We start from the raw sequence: 26592 nt of genomic DNA on the forward strand, positions 1-26592 counted from the left end.
CTTTGTCTTCTAAACTGAAAACTATAATTAAATCTCAAAATTCTTTAGGAGTTATATTCACAAGAGGTCTTATTTTGGAATTCCACATACTTCTGACTTAGACTTAGTTTCCACTGCAGTGACAGCATCTGACAGCATCTAAATTTATTACAGTAATTCTAAATACAGTGTAGCATAAGGACTAGGAGAATCCACATTTTTTTTTAAGAAAAGGTATTTGCTTGTGTAACCATAAATAATGCAGGAGTGAATAAATTAAATGCATTTTTAAATATGTGCTGTAACTCAAACACAAGTGCTTAATGAAAAAGCTAATGACTGGAACTGGTCTTATGAATCCCTTAAAATCAGGAGATGTTAGCCTTAATTTTGTCGTTTTACATGTCCACAGGCAAATCAGTTTAACATTACGTTATAGCCTGTCATTAAATGACTACAGTCTTCTTTTTTTTAAAAAAAAAAGTGTTCATAGTTACAGAGGATGCATGATTCTTGGGAGAAGGAACAAACCATTCAAATATTTATTCTGTTTTCATTAGGTAATGGGTGGTCTTGTGCCCTAGTGATTTCCAGGATCCAAATAGTACAGATAAAACAATTAATATTTTCCTCATAAACTCTTCTAGAGTGCTCATCGCAGAAGTATTTGATTGTTGCACTCAGATAAATATATTATATCCCACAATTTCTCAGGAAATTACACGTTACTCTGAGCATTTATAAGGTTTTGGGTCTATTAATTGCACATCCAATTGGAAATGGCAAGGATCCACTTTGCAAAGTAATTACAAAATTTCTGCTCATGCTTTGTATGTTGAAAACAGAATACAAATGTCAGTGAATTTAACCTAGAGATACAGTCACATAGTACTGTCCCTTTATATAGGGGAAATATGCTCTATCCTACCTGAGCTAACAAAGCACTTTTGACAAGAGAGCTGGAATCAAAAGCAACCAAATCTTCCTCTATTTTTATTCAAACCTAAACACCCTTCCAAAGCATCATGAGCCTCTTTCTGCTGCCATTGTAGCAACAGAAATTACCTCATTTTTGAGTTGCAGAAATGCCAGTCACTGTGTAGGGCATCAGCAAAGCACTGACCAGGAACAGTTTTCATTGCCAAGTGGCTGGTGATAAAAACAATTCAGTGCAAAATCATTTAAAATTTTAACTGATTGAAATCTCTTGGTCTAGAGATCTGATTTTAGATGAATGCATTATAAACAATACAAGAAATAATATAAAAAACTTTAATTTTCCTTTTCAGCTAATGTAGGAGCTGATGCAATTTGGTAGAGAAAAGCCCCATGGTTGTTCACAAAAATTCATACTGTGCTGTCATTGTGTAAACTCCTCTCAAAGTTACACACTAAGCCTTTAGCTGGAATAAGTAACTTTCTATCTTCAATAGTGACAACATCAATTAGGCTTATCCATTCATGGAAAGTCTACTGAAACTACCAATCAGATGTGAATTCATTCAAGTAATTTTATGGTGTGGATATTAGCAGAGACCACCAGTGCATTTCTCAACAGCAGCTGTAGGTATAAAATGTTTTTCATATACCAAGCTTTGCTGGTAATGGATGGTAATCTGATTAAAAAAAAAAATCTATTTTGTGTGACAATTTGCTCTTTCTTCCTGCTTTCCCCACACTGTATGATGAGCACTCCAAAAAACATTGGGAAAACTGAACAATCTAAACAGATAAATATGATTTTGTTGGTTAAGTCCATCCTAACTGTCCTTGACTTGACTTTTTTTTCAGACAAAGGAACTGATAGTATATTACTGCTATATTGCCAGTATAGATTTAAAAGATTTATAAGATTTTGTTAAAGTATTCGTTTTGCTGGTTCTATACAGTTTCAACAGATGGAAAGAGATGGCTAGGAAAACTAAGATCTAATTCTGTATCAACAGTAGAATTTTTGTTTGTTTGTTTGTTTAGTGAAACAACTACAATCACAGAAATATTATAGCTGAAAGAGGCAGTTGAAATCTGAAAGTCACATTGTCCTTATTTTGAGTCAGGCAGTTGAAATCTGAAAGTCACATTGCTGTTATTTTGAGTCAGTAGAGAAAATACACCTTTTCTGTGAACCACCTCTACCTCTTCAGTTTACATTATATCCTCATGCCATGCAGAAAGAGGAGTCATAATGCTATTTTAAAGCACTGCTTTGAATTTATTTTGGACATGCTTGAACTCTAGTAATTTAGCTGATGGCTGTTTGATTTCAGTGCAGCCAGTGAGAAAGCAAGCAATCCAATGACCCCAAGTTCACTGAGATTACTGGAAAACAAAAACAAGGGTTTGGAAGGCCAGTGTTTTAACACGTAAAGAAATATATTGAATACTTCAAAAGATATAAAATTCTTAGAACTGTTGGACAGGCTTCTGTGTGTGAACTTTCCTGTCCAAGCAGCATTGCTAAATACCACGACTCCAGTCAGAAGGCTGACATCATGTTGTTGTGTAACTCATAACCTCATAACTCAAAGTCACTTTCTAAAATGCATTATATGAGCATTCAGCAGCTTAAAACCTCAACAGTCAGATGTTAAATAGCATACGATTTGGGAGATTTATTTGAAACACGGGCTCTTTATATTTTTTAGAAGAGAGAAAGAGAATGTAAAGCTTGTTAAGCCAACATTAACACTGGGATCTTGGAGTCAAACAGACAGGAATCACCAGTATAACTGATCATTTTAATGGACAACAATAAGCTTGGGCTTTTACACTGCAAGTAGGCCAAAGTGTACCTAAATGCACACAGAAGTAAACAGCATCAGGCTCCCAAAGTGCTGAGCAAATGGTATGAGTAAATGTCCAACTTAACCTAGTATACGTTAGGCCCCCCCACCACAAACAGTGGAGAACAGACACTGAGAATGTCATCCTCCTCTCCTTTTCTTCAAACCTAAGCACCTTTCCAAAGCATCAAGAGCCTCTTTCTGCTGCCATTGCAGCAACAGAAATCACCTAATTCCCATAGGCTGCAGAAATTCCAGGGCAGAAGCTGTGCAGGGCAGCAGCAAAGCACTGACCAGGCACAGTTTTCATTGCCAAGTGGCTGCTGATAAACAGACTTCAGTGCTGCCAGGTATTAGTAAAGGAAGCGACATGTTCTTTGCTTCCAGTGACATGTGGTAGGCAGTATCTGGTGTTACCCGTAGCCTGTCCTTCTCAAACATCGATATATTGGGACTGTTTTTCAGAGACACTCTGTTGGACTCATTGACCCTGTGTGACCACAGTCATCAGTGGAGGTGTTATGTAGCCCCTGCCCTCTTGATGATCCACATAGGAGACCACTAACATTGTCTTTCTCTAAGACACATAAATATATGAAATAAAGGCTTACTGTACCTCTAATGCCGCACAATATTCAATGAGTTTTGAGGCTATGCTTTCACAAGATAAGGGACAACGTGCCTCTTACAACACCATCACCTGGGAGAGACTGAATTAAAGTTTCTTTAGCATGAACAAAAGGACCTGAATTTCTCTAGTGACAATAAATAAATAAATAACCATATGGTCTTTCAACACTTGGCAATAACTGCTATGTAAAGCTCAAAAGATTTCTGGACTCAGATTACTTCCAGTATAAAACCTGCATTCACTTGATTTCTTCATATGCTACGTAAGATGATCTTTTTGTTGCTAACCAATTTCTCATAAGTACAGAAAAATTATTTATCAATTTTGCACCCATAACAAGCAGTGAGATGTTGAAATGTCCAGGAGTATGCTATTATGGTGAACATAGTCCCTTTCTGTGCAATCCATGAATCCAGAAGTAGGAATTCTGAATACTAAACGCCTAGTTGGTGTAAGCTTTCTCTCACCTTTTATATTTCAGAGGACAGATCAAGCACTCCTCTAGATAGGCAGCAGATAAAGAATAAAGCAGCTGGGAGGGCCATAGCTATTTCTAGCTCTAGCACTAGCTAACTTAAAAAACCTTGACCAAAGTGTTTTATCTGTATTTGTCTTACTTTCACCATGTGTGAAAATGAGGCAATGATGTTTATTCACCTTTCAAATGTTTTAAAATCCACTGATTAAAGTAACCATTCAGATCTATATTCAGATCTAAAATAAGCACTATTTTTTTAGACACTCACCCTTACATAACTCAACCACTAGAAGAGTTAAAATGTTAAGCAAAATGCCACATTACAGCGAAGGTAATAAATTTCAGGTAATAGTTTATCACACGTAGAAAGACAGTTCAGTAAATACAGTAAGAATATATCTGTTTACATAAGGGATAAAAATTGGCTACTGCTTTTAGGTTAGAAGTTAATGTATGCCATACTACTGCAGAGAATCCCTGAAACCTTTTTTAAACAATACTATGACAGTTACATAAAACTTCGTGGCAAATTAAGTAGATCACCCCAGCAGGCCCCACTGCCTACTGCAAGTATATGGCACAGGGTTCATAGGCTACAGGAGACCGATTCTCCTACCCAAACAAGTCAAACCATAACACTTTTAGGCACTGAAAGACTTTTCCTTGGATTTCAGCAGAAGCAGATGCGGGGCTGACTACACACAGAACAAAAAGAGCATACTGAAAAGAGAATGGCAGCAAAAACATAAGCTCAGATTGCAATTTATCTGCAATCATCCCTGCCTTTCACCTTAACTCTAGCTTTCTAATATTACCCTTTTCATTTGAAGATTAGTGCAAAGCTTCAATAAATCAGAAGCTCATTACTTCATGTGTGCTTCAGATTACTCTCCTAAGCAAATTGGTGTGGTGTTTCAATCTTCATTTTACTTTGGGGTGTAAGTTCTGAGTCATCATCATTCAATTTTCTCCAGGCTTCCAGCTCGCATTTTCTGTTTTTCTTCCTGGATGTGTCATAACAATTGAACTGTACCACCCCAGTAAAATGGTAAAGCCCAGCAGACATCTGCCAGTGACAAAACAGTGTGCTGTCACTCTAATTCCCCACACATTCCACTTTCACACAACTTTCTTCGCATCCTCTCAATAAAGTGGTACAGCCTACTAAGCAATTTCTTTTCATTCTCCACAACATTCTGCCAATACTAACACAGAGATGAGGCAATAAGCCAGGAGTTGCCTCAGAGTAGAGCCCACTTGCCTTGCATGCTCTTTTCCTACCCCTGTTTCTATCAATATTCCCAACAGGTTAACTTCCCTGAAGTCAGCGACTTCCCTGTAAGTAGGCTATTTGTTAGATCTCGGTCAATATTGTGTTAATTAACTTTTAAAGGTATTATTTTTTCAGAATTGCAAAATAATTTTGATTTAGAAAAATCATTTGAGAGTTTTACTCTTTTGAATTTTATAGAAACTCTGCTCAAAAGGTTTCAGTATTTCTGAAGGCAAGAATGATGGGGGGGAAAAAAAAAAAACAGAAAAAAAACAACTTAGTCTGACCTTTGATATCTCCATTATTCAATTAAAGGAGTCAATACTGCAGTATATTTCTTTTAAAAGCAGTCATTGTACATAAGAATTGCGTGCAGAAGAAATGAAGGCAAGAATTAGCAGTAAGAGATAAGCATATCAAGCAAGATAGAAAAATTTTATCTGAAAAGAGGTAACAATGATGGATCAGAAGAAAACGTAAATTAAGACAGAGGGGCCTTTAAAAGTTACTATTAAAGTTCTGTATTTGGCAGCTACCTTACCTGAACTAGGACTTTGATTCCTTTGAGAGTGAATCATGTTTGAACCAGGTTTCAAGGACGGTTCTCCTCTAACAAACGCACAGCACATGCAACTGCATCCAATTTTTCTTACGGGATCTGGGTTGGGCAGTGATTGCACTGTGTACTAGCAATTGCACGTCAGTGAATAGCTATATAAGTACCAGTCTTGCAGTCCTGATTAGTGCAGACTGTGAAGCAGACTGTGAAGGATCTTTCTAGAAGTGCCCACATCAGTCCACCTAACCACAAAGTAGCTACATCTTTTTTAACTTTAATCTCAACCGAGACCAAGAAAGAATGTTTTTAAGAGAAACCTCACCTCAACATCCAGATGGAGAAAAGTCTGTATCAGACTGCTGCTATAATTATGGTAGCAGTAATGAATGATGGCAGCCGTTCTAACAGAAGAGTTGCCAGATGATAATGCCTTGAAATTATCATGAGGGAGGTATAAAAACAAAACTTCTTGCGTTAGCCCAACTCTTCAGAGAATTGAACTGATAGATACTTACACTGAATTGATAAATACCTATACCCATATCTATATAACTAACTCTACTGATAAGTAACTCAGAACCTTGGAAATCTGCAATTTTTAGGTGAATTTAAACACGCAGAACCTAAGTGCACATATATGAAACAGTAATTTTCTTATTGCTTCCTCCCCAAATTCCACCTTAACATCCTGGAAGTACAAGGGTTATTCAATAAAACAGCCATACACTTCAAATAAGAAGTTAATTTTTAATATCAGCATTCTTCTAATCTTATTGTCAGAAATTACTCAATGGTTTTAGCCATGCCTTTCCTTCTCCCATCCTGTACAAGAAGAAAAACAAAAATCCCAAAATCCTATCAAAAATGCACAATGTAAAAACTTTGAAACCCAGACAGCTAGGTTTGGTTAAATTATAACAACTTCAAAGTTGTAGAGATTAGTATTAGAAAGTTTCGGGAAATCTGAGGCTTAGGTGTTGCTACCTGCTCCAACTATTAGTGTCACTAGCAATGTTACGGTGCCAAACAGTCATAATTTATATGTATGATTACCAGACTTTATCCTTAGCAGCGCTCTGCTGCTCAGTTGTTGATAGTGTTGTGGGATATTTCGTTTTCTTTTGCAGAAGTATTTGATTTTCAAACACTTACATGCTTTGTGTGCAATAAGACAGTATGAATGGTTCTTTAGGGATTGGGCTGCCCCTCACTGATTCCAGCTTGAGCTATACCAGATGCCATACCCAGAAGAGCTAACCCTTAATTTTTTTTTCTTCTACATCCACTAAGTATGATTTTATATAATTGTCTCAGACCACTGAGACAATAATGAACGAATGGTCCATGAAGAAATCTGGAAAGGTTTCAGCAATTTTTCTTAGGAAATGAATCAAAATGAATCTAAGCAAGATATGAGACATGGTACAATAATGTCTAGTTTCTTTGGAATAAAAGGAAAGAACAAGTGTCCTATCACTGATATTTTATTATTCATTTTATCATTCATTCAGCCAGTACGGTGTCTAATGTGAAAAATTACAATGTGAAATAATAAATTAAGAACGTCTGTTCTATTAGGAAACAAATATAGGACTCAGTAATTACTACCAGGTTCAACATTGAAATGTTAATATGTATGAATTTTTAAATACTTCTCTTCTTAACAATTTTACAGCATATTAGTTTGAAACATTGTGGATCCTTGCCAGGTGTGATACAGAGGTATGGTAGCACACTAACAGAGAGCGTATTTATCCTTAGATCACCCCTCTCTGCTTCTATCAAACCAAAGAAAAATGATTTCTGAATTTCCTAATGATCTTGCAAGATAAAACATTGAAAGTTGGTAGATCTAGAAATTATGATATTAAAAGGAGCATTATATTTTTTAATTCTAGTGCTAAGAACATAAACCTTTCCTAAGTCCTACTTATTGGTACAATGACGTCATCCTGGAGTAGAGAAAAGGATAATCTTCCTTGTTGCTGCTGTAATTGAAGAATGGCAAGGAGTTCTGTTAAATATACCACTCATCATGCATATGTTTCATTACATCTAGTCCTTTCTTTTACACATCCATAGGGTGGATTTTAAACCATATACTGTTTTCTGTATTTCTAGTATCTTTTCTCTCAACAATAACAGTGACTTGTTCCAAGCATTTTTCAGTGCTTCCTCTCTGCTCTTTGCCTTCACTCCACCAGCTGTCACTCCAGTGACATTTCCAAAGCACAAAGCTGACAAAGAGCAGGGTAGAGCTTAAGTGCTTAAGCTGTGGAGATCAGTAGCAGTATTTTAAAATATCAACATAACTCCGTGTTTGGGGAACAATTTCTGGTATCATTACTTGAATGGACAACAGTGTTTACCACACAAGCAGTTGCACAGACTATGGTTCAGTTATTTCAAAAGCTCATAAAAGGTTATCAAACTATACCACATTGATATATTTTGTCTGTACATTTGATGATTTTCCACCATAATATTTAATTTAAACTAGAAATTAAGAAAACCTAGCCTGATTAATAATAAGGGATTTCTGCATAGACAATTAAGAAGCTATTAATAATGTAGAAAGGAGGCCAAAGGACAGCATGCAGGACAGATATTTGAGAAGTGTTTTACTTCCTGATTTGCAAATATACCCTACCAACTCATTTTTCAAATTCCAGAACTATATTTACAAATCAAAATGATCTGAATAATCCAATCTAAAAAGGAGGACTTATCACAGGGGGATGCCTTCCTCTAACAGTTCAGCTTTCTTCTCATTTTCTACTTCTTGTCTGTTACTTGAGCGACTGCAGTACAAGATCCAAATACTGACAGGAAAACTATTGTAAGGTGCAGTGGTAGCACAAGCATTTACTTCAGTGTGTAAAAGTACTGGTCCCACTACTCGAATTAAAGTAACTTTGCCACTCGAACAATAGAAAGATAAGTTGATGTGATTTTCAATAGCCTCCAGAAATCTTAGTGAACATGATTCTAGGAAACATTCAAGACAAGATTTCCAGTTTGCCAGCTGGCTTGAATATGGCATTTACCATTCCCATCTGTACCTATAAACGGAACAGGGAGTGAATCCTCACTCCACTTTGCTCAGCAGCATCTCCCTAGCGTTTCTCTTCTTAACACCCCTGTGGTGAGGAGGATAAGGGGGGAGTTTCAACAGGCCACTCTCACACTACCCATAAGGCCGCAGTGTCTGTGCAGTGCGGGCACAGCCTTATACTGGGCCTTCACCGTCCCTTTTCCTTTCTCCTTCTCCTTCCCCTTCTCTGTCCCCTTCCCTTTGCAGCCGCGGGTGGCGGCTACCGAATGGCGCCGGAGCCCCCTAGCGCCGCCCGGCCGCCCGGCATGCCGCCCGGGAGTGGCCGCAAGGCCGCTGCCAGCCTCCGGCCTTCCAGCCCCACACGAGGGCCTGCAGGTGCAACGAGTGTGAAATCTCCTGGCCCTTAACGTTTAGGGACCAGAGGTTTACATGGCCAAAGCTAGTCTAAGTGAAATTATACAAAACCTTGAGAACAATGCAGAAGTAAACAACGGTCCCTGTCTGTTCAATATTTTGCTTCAATTTTTCATTAAACCTTCACATCAAGAACAATTTTCACAATGCATTTGAAGGATAGGAAGACTTTTTGTAGACCCTCAATACCAGAGTAAATTTTATCTCTTCTGTGCCAATCACACAAATCTTCTGGAGGGCTAACCAGTGCGCTCTAGAATATAATTAATACCCAGGAAATTCCAGTGATCAGATCTATTGGCTAGCGATACTACTCCATTACAACAGCTCCATCTCTCTATGTCATATGACATAGAAACAATTCCTATATATATGTCACCACAGCATGTAATTCATGCAATATTCTCATTTTATATACAGCTGAAAACACAAAAAGCCATTATTTGGGCAACACACACCACAGTAGTACCAGTGGTATTCTATGTAAAAGCTGCATAGCAGCTGCTGGCAAAAGATCAGAGTCATGCACACAACAAAAGACAGAAAAGTAGAGAGAGAGAGAGATTCAGTCTTGTCCAGGTCAATACTATGCAGCTATTTCCCGCACCAGACATTAGGTTTATACTTTGCGTCACTAAGATTAGGAAAAAAAAAAACAAAACAGCAAGGATGACGCTTATGTTCATTGTATTTCATTGTCACTAATTCTAAATGTGATATATGTTAAATTTATCTGTTCTACAAAAAATTTTGCTTTTAAGTTGTATAGAGAAAACTTTATGCAGTAGTTTATTTTTGTAGTTTTAATCTTTAGTGATCACAGTTGACTGCATAGCAGTTTTATGATGCTGGATGGAAAGTTAAAACAATTATGAAGTTTAAATTGATAACAACTTATTTAATGGCCTGCTGTCTAACTGCTAGAGGCATAAACAAAGATACCTAGAATGCTGGAATGAATTTAGGAAATTCATTAGAAAAGTTATTAAGTGATATTACAAAGAAGACGAGACAGAATGTATGAGAAGCATAAGCAAATGACAGATGAGGAGAGATTGCAAATAATTAAGCAAAATCACAAGAGATGCAGTTTAGACAATCATTTAGAAGCTGAGGAGAGAAAACAGACTCATTTTAGACAAATGTAACTGTGAAATTGACTTCATTTTACTTCCAATTATGATTTTATCCTGGATGCTAACCTGAAACTTCTCTGAGTTTCACAAATGAGGAGAATGAGATCTGCAGAATTAGTGTCATCCTGGTTAAGGCCCTTCAGCTGGAAACCTCACAGGAACAGCCGCTCTCACTGAACTTGCTGAACTTCTCTTCTCTCTTCCAGCCAGGCTGCACAGCCTCTTTAGGTTATTTCGGAACCTCCTTTTCTGGCTAGGAAAAAGGAGTTCAGAGGAATGTAAAATGAAAAACAAGGGGAAAAAATTAATCCAACTTTCCCAAACCACAGAAAACTTTCATTTAGTATACATTTTGACCAAAGTTTCTGTGAGAGCAACAGTCATATTTTATCCAAAAATTACTCTGAATGGAAAGAACTCTAAGCAGTTTTGATACTAAATGACTTAAGAGAGAGAAACACCATGCTGTCGGCCTCTGCATCCACACTCTGAGTGTATAAATGCTAAATGTGCAGGAGATTGCAAGTATTATCACAATTACGCAATAGCGATTTCAGGAGGCACCGTCAGAGGAAACATATATTAGAGATTATTCCATTTTGTTATGAAATTTGAGTGCCTAATGATAAAATTAATTTGAATATGTTATTAAAAAATAAAAAAAGCTTTCTAACTGTGTGTCTGTTACAGTTGAAAATGAGTTAACCTCCTCTGGACACTACCCCATTCCTTTAGTTGTAAGAAATTAGAAGAAGCAAACAAGATATTACAGGGATTTCAGTTTTTGGTGTGGAATTATTGTTTCTAGCTATTTGATTTGGTTTCTATGTATCAATATCAGATTTAATTGTAGAACTAACTACAATTAACTACTTAAGAAGAGTTGTTTGAAAATATTTATGATCTTATTAAGTCAAGTTTTGGGTACCAACAGAGTATGCCTGAAATCCAGTTTGCTGTGTACTGCTTAACTCTTAATGTCATGTTTGAATACCAGATTATTAATTTCAAATACAGCTAATAACTTGCAAATGTAAAATTAAATATCTAAAGACTCAACAAAAATATTTGAAAAGGCCTTAATACTGATGTCTATGTCCAAGAAATATCTTCAGGCACAACTCAAAATCTATGCTTTCAGAGAATCAACAACTTTTTTCAAAATCCTTCATGCTTTGAGATTTAGTAGCATTTTAAAGAACTATAGCTGTTAAATGTCTGAGAATTAAAAATGGCTGTAATTTCTAATGAACAATACAGGAATAAAAGATTCTTTAGAAATACACTTCATGACATTCACTGGATTGTACTTTTTCATTTTCTGTGATACCATATAGGCCCTCCACTGGCCAAGTAAGCATAAGACAAGTTTTTTGTGGGTTTTTGTATGTTATTTTTTTCCAAGAAAACCATAGCTCCTGAACAGAAATATGCTCAACATGATGAAGTGGACATAACGACATGCAAAGTCACTGGCCACACTGGGAAGAATGATTCTGTAGACTGAAGCACACCTAAAAACGTTAACATTTACAGAGTCACTACTAAGCTTACATATTAGTGTAATAATAAGGTAAATTAAAAAGACTACACCGTTGTAAGCATACTTATTCACCCCACTTATTTTCTGCTGAACTTGATTCCTCTATTTAACCCAGAGAACAAACAGAGAAACAAAAGGACAGCAAAACTACCAAATAAGAGAAGCCATTGAGAAACATCTTAAACTGATGCTGAGGTTTCAATCATTAATCAAGTCTAAACTAGTTGGAAAGATAACAGTAGAAGGGAATAATTTTCATTACTTAGAAAAAAATCTCTTTCAATGGAAATGAACTTTTAAAATCTTTGAACTTCTCTTAAAAAGCCATAGAAACTTAGCAAGTGAGATCTTTAAAAAATCTACCTAGAAAACCACATTCCCTTTTAAAAATTGTGTCTGGAGAAGTCATTGTCAGCCCTGTAAAAACAGGATTACTGCCTGTTTGCTTCATATAAAACTTTACTGCCTATAAGCCCTGCTATCTTCAATGATCCTACAGAAACTGTAGTTTTGGTATATAAGATGCTATCCTGGAACCAATTTCTGCCTGCACTATATCAGCATTACTTTGATAACGATCTCTCTGCATGTCTTCAGTAATAAGAAGGTGTGCTTGGTTGTCAAGGAGAATAAGAGTAGTTTCATTTATTATTCAGCACTGGCTTCTTTTTCTTTATGTCCCTGTCACTGGAACTTATCCTCGTAACTCCTATTGCAGTATTAAATCACTAATGAATGGAGCTACAACTGGTAGAAACCAGTGTGAGTGAAAGGTGAATCAAGCATAGCAGTATATTTCAGCTAGATTTAGCTATCTGTTGTTTCCAGATACAACTCACTGTCCCTCTCTCACCGCATTGACTTCATCCTCACTCCCTAATGACTATGTACTTCACTGGAAAGTTTCACTTTTTCTTTTATCTCATTAGACAAGTTTAACAGGAGCATCATGACCTCAAAGGAATGCTTTCTTTCAAGATTAGATTTTTACATGACCGAACAAGTCAAAAGTAAGGTTAATGGAAGACAGGTATATGGTTAAGACATTGGCCTAGTGCTTAAGTTGATGTAGGTTCAGTTCCTGGCACTGTAACAGCCTTCTCCTGTGCAAATAATTGATAGCTAGATTCCATAAATATTCCTGAAACTAAGTAGTATCTTTACCTGCAAAGAGCTCTCTTTATTTAGGATAAAGTACTGTTTAACATCAGTGAAGATAAAAGAATCTGACTCTTAATCTTTCTGTCTTAATTCCCCTTCAGAATGCAGTGGTTAATTTGTCCTTGGTAATCAGGAATCTTGAAATTCAACCTTCATGAGTAAAAGTATCCCAATAGCCCAAAAGTAGCAGACAATTAGATATAAGTTTTCACATTTGCAATGTTGGCCATAAGAAAACTACATGCTTAACTTTGATAAAAAACACAGTCATCTTACCTTTGCTTAATTTTTTTTTTAAGTAATTAATGCTTCTGGCTTCTAGAGAAAGGTTCAATTACTGAAAGTCTAAACAAGACTCAGACAATACTTTTCAAATCACTGCACAAGTACAAAGCTGAATCTTGATTATTTCTTATTCTCGATTGCTGCATAGAGTAGTGTACAAGGTTGGATGCTTCTTGCTGACAAAGCCCTTCACAATGATATCAGATCTCAGTAAACAGAGCCTATAGCTCCAGAACTTAGCACATATTGGAGTAAATCTGCTGAAGTTAACTGTATTAGACAAATACAAACCTAGTGTGAGTGAGAAGTGAGCCATGCCCTTCCTAGTGTCTTCTTTCTCCCTCCTTTCTGGTGTCATATTGTTTCTAATGAGGGAAAGAAAAATGTCAACATTTGTCTCCATAATAGATTAGATAACAGTGGCCTCCTCCTAATCGCTTACACCCTGGAAGGACTACTGTCATATAAGCAGAAATAGAAATTGTAATGTGTGACAATAGCTGCACCCATGGATATAGTGAAAGATAGAGAGGAGATATTTAATTTCAGTATTATGCAACAGCCATTCAAACCTTCTCCCTCTAACTAGGTGATGCAGGAATAAGAGCGCCATGTTTGTCATTTGTTATTTGCTTTCATTTCCCAGAATACAGCTGAGAACAAGTACCTTGATAAAATCCTGATTACACGCTGCAAAACATTGTATTGTTTGTTATGCAGTCAGTAGGATTAACTCCGGGAAACAGTCATTCAGTTTCACATTGTACATCAGGATTCTTTTGTTCTTATCTCCTTCAAGGAATCACATCACATCCACTCCATGCAAGTCTCTCCAGATGCTGCTAAGATGAACTGAACTGTAAGGCTGGAAGACAATGCAAGCAATTGTTCATTATCAGCTTGATGCCAAGCCCACTAGGGGCAGTGGAAGTCCTTTTTAATTTTGTATTTTTAAAAATTTTAATATTTAAATTTTTAAAGATTTTAATATATTTTGGATCAGGTTCTATATAAGTAGCTTCTGACACCTGATTCATAATCCTGGCTGCACTAAAAGATTTCCCAATGACTTCATTGATGCTAGGATTTCACCCAATTACACTTTTTGCATTTTTATTCATTTGACAATCCAAATAAATCAGAATTTTACATTGGCTATGAGATAAGAAAGGCATGGAAGGTCATAACATGATTGATCATCCTTCTACCACACACAAGGGTAAGCAGTAATTATTTATTGTGAGAGCATATACAAGAAAAAGAAAGAATGTGTTCTCATTATGGATGGATGACTGTATTACTGTTGTCCTCCTGGATGCACTATAGTGGGAAATATCCAAATGTAGCAATGACCTACTGGTTTCTAATTATCTTGTCCTAAACCTCGATAAACCTGCCCATTCTTGCAGTAGTGAATTTCTGTCCAGCAAAGCATTTGCCATGCCAAAGTATATATTTTTTGGCAGCATCTGGCACTTTCCAGCCCTGGAATCTGACGTAGGCTTGTAAATTGTGCTAGGTTGGCAAGGTTTTCACCCTCTAGAGCACTGAATTGGTGTAAAATAATACATTATATTGTTTCCCACTCTTTCTGCTCTTTTTTTTCCTCAAAAGAATTCAAAACTCTAAAATTTCCTTTTCATATCCCAGTGCAATACTCAAAAAAACTATAGGTCTTTCTCTTCACACGTTGCAACTGGCTTAGGAACTACTGTGTGAAGGAAGCATAATGGCTCTATCACATGCTTAGTATGCTTAATGGCCTCCAAAGCAGCAGTTCCATAAAGAGGGGAAAGTACAGTGCAGCTGCATGTGAGAGTAAATTGTTACAAGTGCTGTGCTTTGGAAATAAGTTTAGGGAAAGAGGATTTTTATTTTTATTTTTCAATTTAACATACAATGAAGAAAAAAAATGCTTCTGAAAGAGTATTTCTAAAGGAAAAGTCAACCTTCTTCTACTGTGTAACAGACTACCTGGTAAACAAAGACACACAAATTTAAAATTAAGACACTTTTTGGGATAAATCTACATTTGTTGGCTAACAAATTTTACTAAAGTGACATAGTTGTTTTATTCACCACTTGGAATGTTAAAGAGTTTTCATTTTTTCATAAGGTGCAGCTTATAAATGTTAATTACTCAGGGAAAATTCTCCTCAAGTAATTAAGTCAAGACTTAATAGATTTCTCTTATAGAAGAGTATTAATTGAGTGCCTATGCTTTGCCTGTCTTACTTGCCTAGTATTTTAAAGGACACGGACAGCAAGCAAAGATCTTCTTGCCTTCTTGACTCAGTAATTAGTGCAATCCAGTATTCTGCAAAGCAGTAGCTCTCTTGCAATATCTCACTATTAACAAGTGCATATGCTTTCATAAAGATTTTACTTGTGCATACTGATAAAGCTTATCCTCTATTTTCATGCAGATTAAATTAGACTTCAGAGCTAGATCATCCATTCACTGAGCATTTATAAATGCTAATATATGCTTATTTTGATGAATACAAACAAAAATCAGTCTAAGCATAATTATTTTTTTGGCACTGACAAAACATTGAAGGAAAATGGAAGCTAAATATTAAATATTGTAGCTTCAAAATACATGCAACTTATTTACATGAAAATCAGATTGCCTACTTTGCAAAGTTGAAATCATAAGGTTAAGGAACTTTACAGCAGGTCATAACATTTGGTTTTTGCTTGTTTGTATGTTTGTTTCAATACTTCATAGAAGTATCAAAATAAAGGCATTTCCCACTGATTGAACATTGACTCATAATTTTCCAAATACTGATTCAAAATTCCAGAGTACTCTCAAGAAGTATTCCTGATATAATATTAAATCATTTGTCTAAGATCGTGAGGAGATTAAAAGTGATATCAACACACATATTTTGCATACACATTTATTTATAATGCACAAATACGGAAGGATACTAGCCTTACTGTACAAAACATAGTCAAAGGGGGCATGGAGATACATGATTAAATGGCAGACTGGATGGAATGCTTTTCAGAACAAATATGGGTCATCATATTTAATTGCTAAAATGGAAATGGAAATGGATTCGTACTCCACCAGCAGCATATTTTGTGATTTAGGACAAATCACTTGCAATGGAAATCATCTTGTTTGACTTCAGTCAATAGAGGTTGTGTGTATACTCTAAGAGAAGATCAGGTAGCTTTATCTGTAGTCAAAGAAAGAACACGGTCTTTCAGAGGACAATTAATTTTGAGTAATGCATCCAAAACAGACTAAGCCACTCAGACACACCTGCCTGTTGACTATCTTAAACTAGACCCCTAATTTTGAGATAGTGAAACTGGGTAAAATGAATGGCAAACTCAGCACCCCTAGTCTTATTTGCCACCAAAAGGCCGACACTACATGGAACTCAAAAATACTTCAAGCCACCAGCTCCCAGCCTGGATCCAGTGTACAAGATGTTGTAGTTCCACATTGCAATATAGCAGTAGAGAGCCTCATCCTTGTGCAGGCATGGACAAATTCTCTCTGGCTGACCTACTGCCCCTCAGTATGCCTACATACATACAGATACTGTAGGCTACAAATTGGACATACTGGTAAATGAGAAAAAGAGTTTGTCATCACACCACTTTGGAGGATCACGCACAGAAATACCCCAAAACTGCTGTCAGTGCTTCAAAATTGTACAAATTATATTACCCTGATATTTTATAAGAAACATGTCAAGTTTCTCTAGTCAAAAAGAAAATCCTCACAAGACCACCGTACACTAGTAGGTCAATAGCCTTTCACGTTACTTTAAAAGCTGCAGTTATAACCGAAGGTTGACTCTATTAGTAAGTTAGGAATATGGTTCACTGTTTTTCAGATCTATTATATTTTTCTGAATTACAGTCTAAACAGCATTCTTGAGTTCTGCTCCTGGGCTGAAAAAGACACTATGTACAGCACATATAAAGAGTCACATAAAACCTCGAGGACACAATACCACAGTTCTTTCTAGAGTCCTCTAAAAATAGATTAGTTTTGTGTTTATTCTGGGCTGTTTCTCATGTCATTTCCTCATGCTAGTGTTACAACAGTAGATTTTAATTCTCTAAAGAATGTCTAGGTAGTTTGACAATTGAAACTTTTATAGTCCACCTACACCAGTGCTTCTAACATTGAGGCCGTCAGTCTAGCAGAAGCAATGGTAGCATCAATGAAACATTTGGGGTTGGGGGGTGGGAAGGAAACAAAGAAATCAAGCATAAACCAGCCCTACTGAATTACTCCACTGGCTTTGCATTATTTAAAGGGAAGTGCTGTTAGTACAGAAGCCAGCTGTTTAACTATTGGAATTCTGGAACTTGGCCTGCTTTCAGTGAACTTCAGAACAGTGTGACTAAACTTTGTATCTGCTTGTAGCACATGGAAAGAAACATTCACATATTTGGTACAGTAGATTAAATGAGAGCCAAAAATTCTATTAAGTAAACTTTGACCTACATGATATGAGACCTCTTTTGAGCCTGCAACTGACAAAAAAGGAAAGAAACCTCCAAGGAAATCAGTGTACATCAGCAAAAAGGAATGCCTAGGACTGTTATACGTCCACAGGCAGCACTTTGAAGGTTGAGTAAATATAAGGAAACTTCTGATAACAGCTGGAAGGCAGCAATGAAACTGTGTCAGAAGGATGACAATGAGCTATATGGGTGCCCAGTATATTGACACAGACGGATCAGTCAGTATTTTGAGGCAATATCATCAAAAATTAAGGAATAGAATACTGATATAAAATGTGCAGAACACACAGCCATTTATTTACTCATATGGATTTTGGTCTACAGATTAACTTAAGTTCTTAGTTAAATTAGTCCCTGTGTTGGAGAGCACTCAGGCATGTTCTTAATGTTGAATATGTGCTTTAGCCCAAATGACTGTGCAGGAGCTTGAACATTTCCTTAGATCTGCATACATACTTTGGTAATGATCAGCTGGGACCATTTTGATCCTGTAGTCCTTCGAGAAGATGAGTGGAGTACCAATAATACTTGCAGAAGTGATAGTAATTCCTTGTAATTCTTTATCTCATCTTTGCCTGTAGTAATGATATACACAGCAGCATGTAAGAGGACAGCAGTAATTTCAAATTTATTGATCTTAAATTAATGTAGGCACTAGACACTTCTCAAAAGTACAGCCCAGAATACTGATTACTGAAAAATAATCATTTTTTCTTATTAATTTCTATTTGCTTTCTTTACCTGCTATACAGCACTTCAGATAATATCAGTTTCTATTTCCTACAGAATTTAAGGATACTTGATTAGGTAGGTCTTTCAAAAACCTTAGGAAAACTTTTTTAAAGGGAAAGTTAAATAATATCATTTAACTTCACAATACTTATGTTATTCTTTTAATGAAGGATGAGTAGCTAGTATGCCATGCAATACATGAATATTTCAGTCTATAAATAAATGCTGTTTCATTGCTGACCACATCACTGATGTGTTAGTGATTTAATTCCAAACTCATTACATTTTCCATAGAGGTTTTTAAAACTGCTGTAGGACACTATATCCTGCTTGATAAAATTAACATTCTGTCATAAAGAAAAACAACTTGTACATGTCTTTGGTCTGGCTAAAGTAAAAATAATTTTGAAGTACACTGAAATTTTACCTGAAAGATTTGAAAATTCAGGATTTGCATTAACTATTTAAACATACAATTATACAGGAGGAATGTTGCTACTGATTACTAAATAAGGCAGGTAATGCTTCATGAGCTATTCAAGGTATTTTAACAACTTTATAAACAGTTGCATTCAGATGCTGAAGGGTAAAATGAATTGCATACGATCGCACAAGTCAGTAGCTAGACGTGAATAAAACTTAGGACTTTTTAAAGTTTGCGAAGACAAATAAATGTGGATGGGAAGACATGATACACAAATGAATGAGATATATTATTAAAGCTACAGTACATGGCATGGTTCCTCTACTTCATGTATAGTCAAATCAAATATATTGCTGTGAAAATGACCATATTTACCAGAAGGTCATAGATTTCACAATACGAACAATACTGATACACTCACAAAATGCTATATATCCCATTGCATATCACTGCTTTTTTTTATATGCCTTCAGTAAAAAAATAAAAAAATAAAAAAAATAAATACGGAAAGAATGCATCAGATTACATAATTGAGCAAAATTTAAAATGGCAAAACACAGGTAAAGTTGTGTAAGTATAGGCTTGGCATGGACAAATTGGAAAGAACTACTGATTACTAAAAAGGATGAAAGACTTTCCAAAAAAATCACATCTACCAACCAGTTCATCTTTGGCTTATTTAAATGCTAAATGTTAACAATGTTAAATAACAAAAGAGCTAACAATTTTTTGAGACCTTTGAAACTTTACATTTCCTTTCATTATTCCCATTATAAACCATTCTTATACAAATGGATCCCATAAATATGCTGCTATCAGCCACTGTTTCTTCCTAGAGGAACATGCTGACCAAAATATGTCACTAAGAAAAATTACCCTAGTAAGTGCTCTATAGAGTAAATAATTGGTTTCAGTAAAGAACAAGATCACTTGTTTTACAAAATGACTTTGCAAGTTAGAGTCTTGCTACTCATGGAAGAAAGACTTCTACTATCAAGTTCTGTTGTTAACCTGTGGAAGTTCTTAGCACAGATATTTAATCTTATGGATTTTAAATTTTGTCACTGAGAGATAACACTGTGTATCTATTATGAATGTCATGAGGATCTGACATCTGTATGATTCTTAAAAGTGCAAAATAATACTAATCCTAAAATATTCTATTGGCTTGACAGTTTTCTAGGTAGAAAGATCATGGAAAGCCAGTTGAAACTAATAAATAAACTGTCCCTCCTTATTTTTACTATTATCAGTCATGGGATGATAATAGTAAACACATGATCACAGCATGTCAAAGAATCAACCAAACCTAAATGCCTGTTAGCTTCTGTGAAATACCATTCAAAAGAAAAAAATCATAGAATCATAGAATGGCTTGGGTTGGAACGGACCTCAAAGATCAAATAGTTTCAAGCCTCCTGCCACAGACAGGGATGCCTGCTACCCACTTGATCATGTTGACCAAGGCCTCATCCAACCTGGCCTTGAACACCTCCAGGGATGGGACATCCACAACTTCTTTTGGCAACCTGTTCCAGTGCCTCACTACCCCTACAGTGAAGAATTTCTAATGTCTAATACAAATCTATTCTCCTTTAAAGGTTTAAGACCATTTCCCCTTGTCCTATCATTTACCTGAGAAGAGTCCCTCTCCATCCTTTCTGTAAGACCCCTTTAAGTACTGAAAGGCCACAGTGAGGTGGCCAGAGCCTTCTATTCACCAGGCTGAACATCCCCAGCTCTCTCAGCCTTTGTTCATAGGAGAGGTGGTGCTCCAGCCCTCTAATCATCTTTGAGGCACTCCCCTGGACTCACTTTAACAGGTCTGCATCTTGTTCTGGGGGCCCCAGACCTGGATGCAGTACTCAGGTGGGGCCTCATGAGGGCAGAATAGAGGCAAACAATCACCTCCCTTGATCTGCTTGTAGAATGTGTTTGTTTATGATAAATTGGTAGACTGAGAAAAGAAAGGTGAGCTTAACTAATCAACAGTTTGTGCCAGTTTAGCTGGATCTATTAAGAGAAGTTACACCTTCATATACAGGAACAGAATTTGCCCTTCCATGTTTTAAATGGGAGTAAGACAAAATGTTGAAGAGCTCCGGGTATCCAACACAGTAATGACACTCCAGATTTTATCATGACTGCTGAATTTCAAAAGTGTTAGGCTATGAGAATCTGATTAATAGGCTTTGGAAATATTTCCAGGGAAAAGCTTGTAACTTATAACTCAGTGAGTGAAAATAGTCTGGAAAACAAAACAAAACAAACAAAAAAGACACCAAAACAAACAAACAAATAAACAAATAAACAAACAAACAACAACAACAAAAACAAAAACAGAAACCACCAACTATGTATCTTTCCAGTGATACACAGAAAACAATGCACACACACAAATCAAAATATTACCGTAATCTACTCCTGGCTTGCTATTCTCTTTAGTCTTATGAAACAAATTATTTAGCAGACAATGTACAGTATAGAGGTCCTCAGTGGATTGCAATATACCAAGTAAGCATGTTTTTCTTTTTGTTTAATTTATAGTCCCTGGAAAAAGACATTTAAAAACCTATTGTCTGGGTTTACAAAGCTCATGGGGATAGTTAGTTCTTAGCTGACTGTACTGCTGGCTAAAATGTTAGACATACTTTACCACTAGAGGTCTTTTCATTTACGGATGTACTGAGGCCTCAAGGGTTCTTTGTCAGTGGACATATGTTTTAATCACAGAGAATTGCAAAATGCAGTTGTTGTCTTCAAATTGACAACTGCAGACCAGGTATATGGATATTAATCTAGAATTTGCTGTATAAGCATAGGAGGCAAGAATTTCTCAAAGAGAAACTGAATTTTCATCTTTGTTGATATACCTTTTTCCTTTATTTAGCTTGAGTAATTTCTTAAAACTGAATTCCTTGCCAAAATCTGTAAATAACAGGTTTTTGGTCTCAGTGATAAAAATGAAGGGAAGAAAGAAAGAAAGAAATGAAAGGGGAAGGAGGGAGGGAGGGAGGGAAGGAAGGGAGGGAGGGAGGGAGGGAGGGAGGAAGGAAGGAAGGAAGGAAGGATGGAAGGAAGGAAGGAAGGAACAGAGGGAGGGTGGGAGGGAGGAAGGAAGGGAGGGAGGAAGGAAGGGAGGGAGGGAGGAAGGAAGGAAGGAAGGAAGGAAGGAAGGAAGAAAAAGAAAAGAAAGGAAGGAAGGAAGGAAGAAAAAGAAAAGAAAGAAAGAAAGAAAGAAAGAAAGAAAGAAAGAAAGAAAGAAAGAAAGAAAGAAAGAGAAAGAAAGGAAGAAAAAAGAGAAGGAAAAAGAATGAAGGAAAGAAGGAAAGAAGGAAAGAAGGAAAGAAGGAAAGAAGGAAAGAAGGAAAGAAGGAAAGAAAGAAAGAAAGAAAGAAAGAAAGAAAGAAAGAAAGAAAGAAAAAGAAAGAAAGAAAGAAAGAAAGAAAGAAAGAAAAAGAAAGAAAGAGAAAGGAAAGAAAATGGTTGAGCTGACTGAATCAAGTTACATCTTTTTTTGGCTTTTGGTGCAATATTCTTTCATTTTTTTCCATATTTTGGAGTTTTATCCAATGTGTATCATGTCTAAATGGAAACATTTAATGCTGAAAATGTCAAAACAAAACATTTAATCTTTTCAGAATTTTACTGTCTGAAACCAAATTCTACCAGAATTTAAAAATAGATGTAGTAAGTCAGCAACTGCTTTTTTTGCATGTGTGTGAATTTACTGTTCATTCATTTCTAATATCATAATAGAACAACCACACATCCAACTGGGTTTTATTCAAACAAGCCCAGGAAATAATGGGTGTGTAATCTTTGCATAGTATGGCAGTGAAATCTCTAGTTACTAAAGAAATCAGAAATGCCAGGGAAAAAGAAAAAAAAAAAAAAAGAGAGAGAGAGAGGACAGTTTGACAGCTCTGTAAATGAAAATGTCACCCTTTAATGTAGCTGAGTGAAAAATGCAATTAAAAAAAAATAATCAAGTATTTCCTACAGATGCCCTGTAAAAACACAAAACAAGGAACAATCATGTTATGTCAGTCCAATCTTCCATCTTGTGTAAAGCTATACAATATTAAACACTGTCCGTATCTGTTCCATCAACCATCACCCTATTTTTGCTGCATATCATTAGTTACTGAGTTACCTCATTTCCTGCTTCCCATTAGTTTTTGAGCTTGCAGATCTTAGACCGTATGTAGTTGTATACAGTATTTATTTCCCCTTTGGAGCATACTCTCTCTTCATATAGTGGCTCAATGAAGCCTTTTTCAATAGAAAATACTTGCCTACTACACAGGCATGATCTTTAAACACCAGCTACTTCAATCAGCTCAATAATTAGATTTCATCCAAAAGCTAAAAAGTGAATTCCCTTTGCAAGGCTTCTAACTGCCAGATTATAGCTTCCTTCCTCTCCATTTTCAATGCCAAGACAGTTCAAGAAAATGTTTTAATAATACTCTTCTAAGATGTAAGTTTGCTCAAATGCTTAAATAGCAGCTATCCATAGACAAAGATCCAAGCTGGCCATTTCCAGGAATATCTTTGGAAGCTGTATCTAAGGACATTGTCTTAGAACAGATACACACAGGCAGCCTCTACAACTGCCATTGGTGATTCAGTTAAAATAATGCAACTTAATGTGAATGCTGCTGAGATCTTTGCATTTTCTTTCTAACATAAAAACTTTCCATTTGTGTTTTGAATAGGTAAGCCTACAGGGTATGGATCCAGCAGTAGACGCTTACACCACAAGGGAATAGTGGATGAATGCTGCTTCCAGAGTTGTGACCTGAGGAGGCTGGAGATGTACTGTGCTCCAATAAAGCCACCTAAGTCTGCACGCTCTGTACGTGCTCAGCGCCACACTGATATGCCAAAAGCACAGAAGGTAGGCCAGGCCAAAAAAATAAAATGCTCTATCTATTTTAGGGAAGGGAAATAGTGTCAAGGCTGGTAACATAGCAAACAACTGATGTGTTCTACCTGCTAGGGACAGTGACATTTAGTGTGTTTTTGGAAAACAGCGTCCACGGCAGGAAATAAGGAGGAGATGAAGTGTTCTATCTCACCTCTTAGAATAAAAAAATGGATTTGCTAAGCTAGTAATTATGAGATTTTATCCTGTTTCTGGGTATTAACTGACAAGTACTCACATCATCCAATCATAAATAGCACCTAAAAGTTCCTTCAAAAAGAAACCAAACCGAGTGTTTATATACTCATCTATCCACAAACTACTCACTCATCCTTCTTTGTAAGGAAGAGGTAGAATGAGTGATCATGAGTGCTTCTGTTATTCATTTTATTGTGTAAATGAACAATCTTTTTTTTTTCTTTCATCATTATTTTGGGTTTTTATTTTTTTATTTACCTGTACTAAATGAATTTGATAGTCACTACATTCATTACATACTTAATTTTAACTATTTAATGTTTAAAATGTATGTTCTCCAAGCACTTCAAATATTCATTGGTATAATTTGTATAGTTCTGGAGTTCAGTGTATCCAGATATTTCACCCTGCTGTATTAGATACTGTACATATATGTAGTTAAATCTAATTTATCCTCAACAGAGCCTGTAGTTTAGGTAACAGATCTTAGACTAGGCTACCATTAAGCTCTCTTCCAACTGTCTCTTCCATTTGAGTTCTGAGTATCTATTTTACATGTTATCTGTCATCTTCTGTAAACCTCCAGTGACATATTTTATTTTTGTTCACAGTTGTAATAGTTCCAGCATCCATTTCTTTTCTATAAACTAATCCATAAAAGGGAATCCATTTCACCTCTTCCTCAAGAGTGTTCAACCTTTTAAAGGAATGGCTGTATGCTTCTTCTTGGGAAGTATCACCTTAGACATTAACATCTCAAAAGACTCACATGACAAGTGAAGTCTACTTCAGGTAGAGCTCAACAATGGACAAGAAAAGCCTGTGGTTTATTCCTATCTGGGCACACAGATATCTAAGGCTTGTGGAAAAAGAAAGACGAAAAGAAAGAAAACAAGCTTGGCCAGTAATCTCTGTGCTTCCTCCCATACTTGTTACTTGGGTGATGGGTAAAACATTCTATAATGCCAAGTGAAATGAGAGAAGATACCTGTTAGCCCTCTGATAGATACCACTAACATACCACTTTCCTTGGAGGGCCAAGAATGATGCCATTCTTTAGACAGATGTCTTTTTCTCTGGTAAAAGGACAGACAGGGAAATATTTTCGTTATGAACTAGAAGGGTCAGAAGAAAGGCCTTGCATCTTTGAGCAGCAGCAGAGAAGCGGGTGTTCAAAAGGGAACTGTAAGTGGGAAAAAATTAGAGGGAGTATGTAGTAATTGAGACAACCTAGATGCAGGAAAAAAAGCATCCAGGAAATGAAAAGGAGAGAAGGCAAGAGGTGAAAAGGACAACAAAAAGACAATGAAGAGCAGAGGAAAATAAAAGAAAAGGAATTAGATCAAAGGCTTAGAAAATGAGAAATATTGAAGGACTGAATGAACCATGTTGCATCACACATAAAACACAGAATTTTGACGTAAGGGGAGAGAAAACAATACTAGAGAAAAATTCACATTAAAGAAAACTATTGAAGAATATGTACAGGAAAAGGAGAGAGGTGAACAGAAGCAGAAAAATTATAAGTGCTTCTTGATGGGAAATTGGCAATAAAATAATAGAAATCTGATGGGGGAAAAAAAAAAAAAACCTGAAATTTTCCTTAACCTCTGTTCATGGGTAAAATTAGATTGAGGAAATAAAAAATACAGAAGGGGTAGGAGGAAGTATAATTCAGATTTATGGTAAATAAGGATTATATAGTTAAATGAAACAACGCATTAAGAAAAAACTATGTGAAAAAGCTCTAATACATATTCTCATATAATTGTTGTTTCTTTCTTTTTTCTTTTTGCAGTGTACAGGCCTCCATTAAAGAAAGACAATGCCATGCTTTTTCTTTGGATAGGCTCCCCCAGTATGAATATATTTAGCTAATTCATAGCATTGATATTTACTGATTTTAACACCAACAACAAAAAACAATACCAAAGACGAATTATTTTTCCAAGCTGAACAATTTTGTTTTCTGCTTTAGAATATTTTCTCTGTGAATATTATCTTATATATATAAGACATATATCTTATACATATATACAGAATTATATATGTAAGATAATATATGTGATCTCTGCATTTTCTTATTTCAGTATAGCGTTTAAGGCAGGATTAAGTGAACCATATAATATGTTCTGTCAAGCAGAACATCTCAGATTTTGTACACAATTAGGTTTTCATGCCTTTCATGCTTCCAATGTAGTTTTTATTTGACATCTCCTCATAACCCATTTTAATAGAAAAATCATGGATTTTGGCTTTGGTTTAAGTGTTTTTATAGATGGTCTAGTTTCTAAAGTCCTTGAACAGATCATTCCTCCTATGCACAATTTGGTAGAACTTTGGTAAACTTCTTTCAGTAGAGGAGGGTTGTTCTTCTGTTTACAAGTCATATTGATGCTGATCTTTAGTCATTTCATTACGAACAAATGTACTACACTACACACACGAATCTGAATGATGAGGGGTAGTTACTGAATGATTAATGTGGCCTGGGAATCCCCAAATGCCTAT

At 36.0% G+C, this 26592-nt stretch overlaps 1 protein-coding gene and 1 long non-coding RNA gene across 4 annotated transcripts in view; one reads left to right on the top strand and one right to left on the bottom strand.

Annotated features, from left to right (window-relative positions):
• The window catches only part of LOC121071865, a 74149-nt gene that overhangs the window by 20104 nt on the left and 27453 nt on the right, over positions 1-26592 (bottom strand). For both annotated transcript variants that reach the window (XR_005820830.1, XR_005820831.1), the window contains exons 2-5: positions 18254-18372; positions 13965-14162; positions 13589-13662; positions 10375-10561 (exon numbers count right to left, since the gene is read on the bottom strand). This is a non-coding gene — a long non-coding RNA (uncharacterized LOC121071865). The remainder of the gene's footprint in view (positions 1-10374; positions 10562-13588; positions 13663-13964; positions 14163-18253; positions 18373-26592) is intronic.
• Positions 1-26592, top strand: part of IGF1 (insulin like growth factor 1) — a 54652-nt gene that overhangs the window by 17659 nt on the left and 10401 nt on the right. For both annotated transcript variants that reach the window (XM_040560619.1, XM_040560620.1), the window contains exon 3: positions 23675-23856. In XM_040560619.1, the coding sequence (XP_040416553.1) occupies positions 23675-23856 (182 nt within the window). The remainder of the gene's footprint in view (positions 1-23674; positions 23857-26592) is intronic.

The sequence above is a fragment of the Cygnus olor genome, chromosome 1 (genome assembly GCF_009769625.2).
Source record: "Cygnus olor isolate bCygOlo1 chromosome 1, bCygOlo1.pri.v2, whole genome shotgun sequence".
Taxonomy (NCBI): Eukaryota; Metazoa; Chordata; class Aves; order Anseriformes; family Anatidae; genus Cygnus; species Cygnus olor.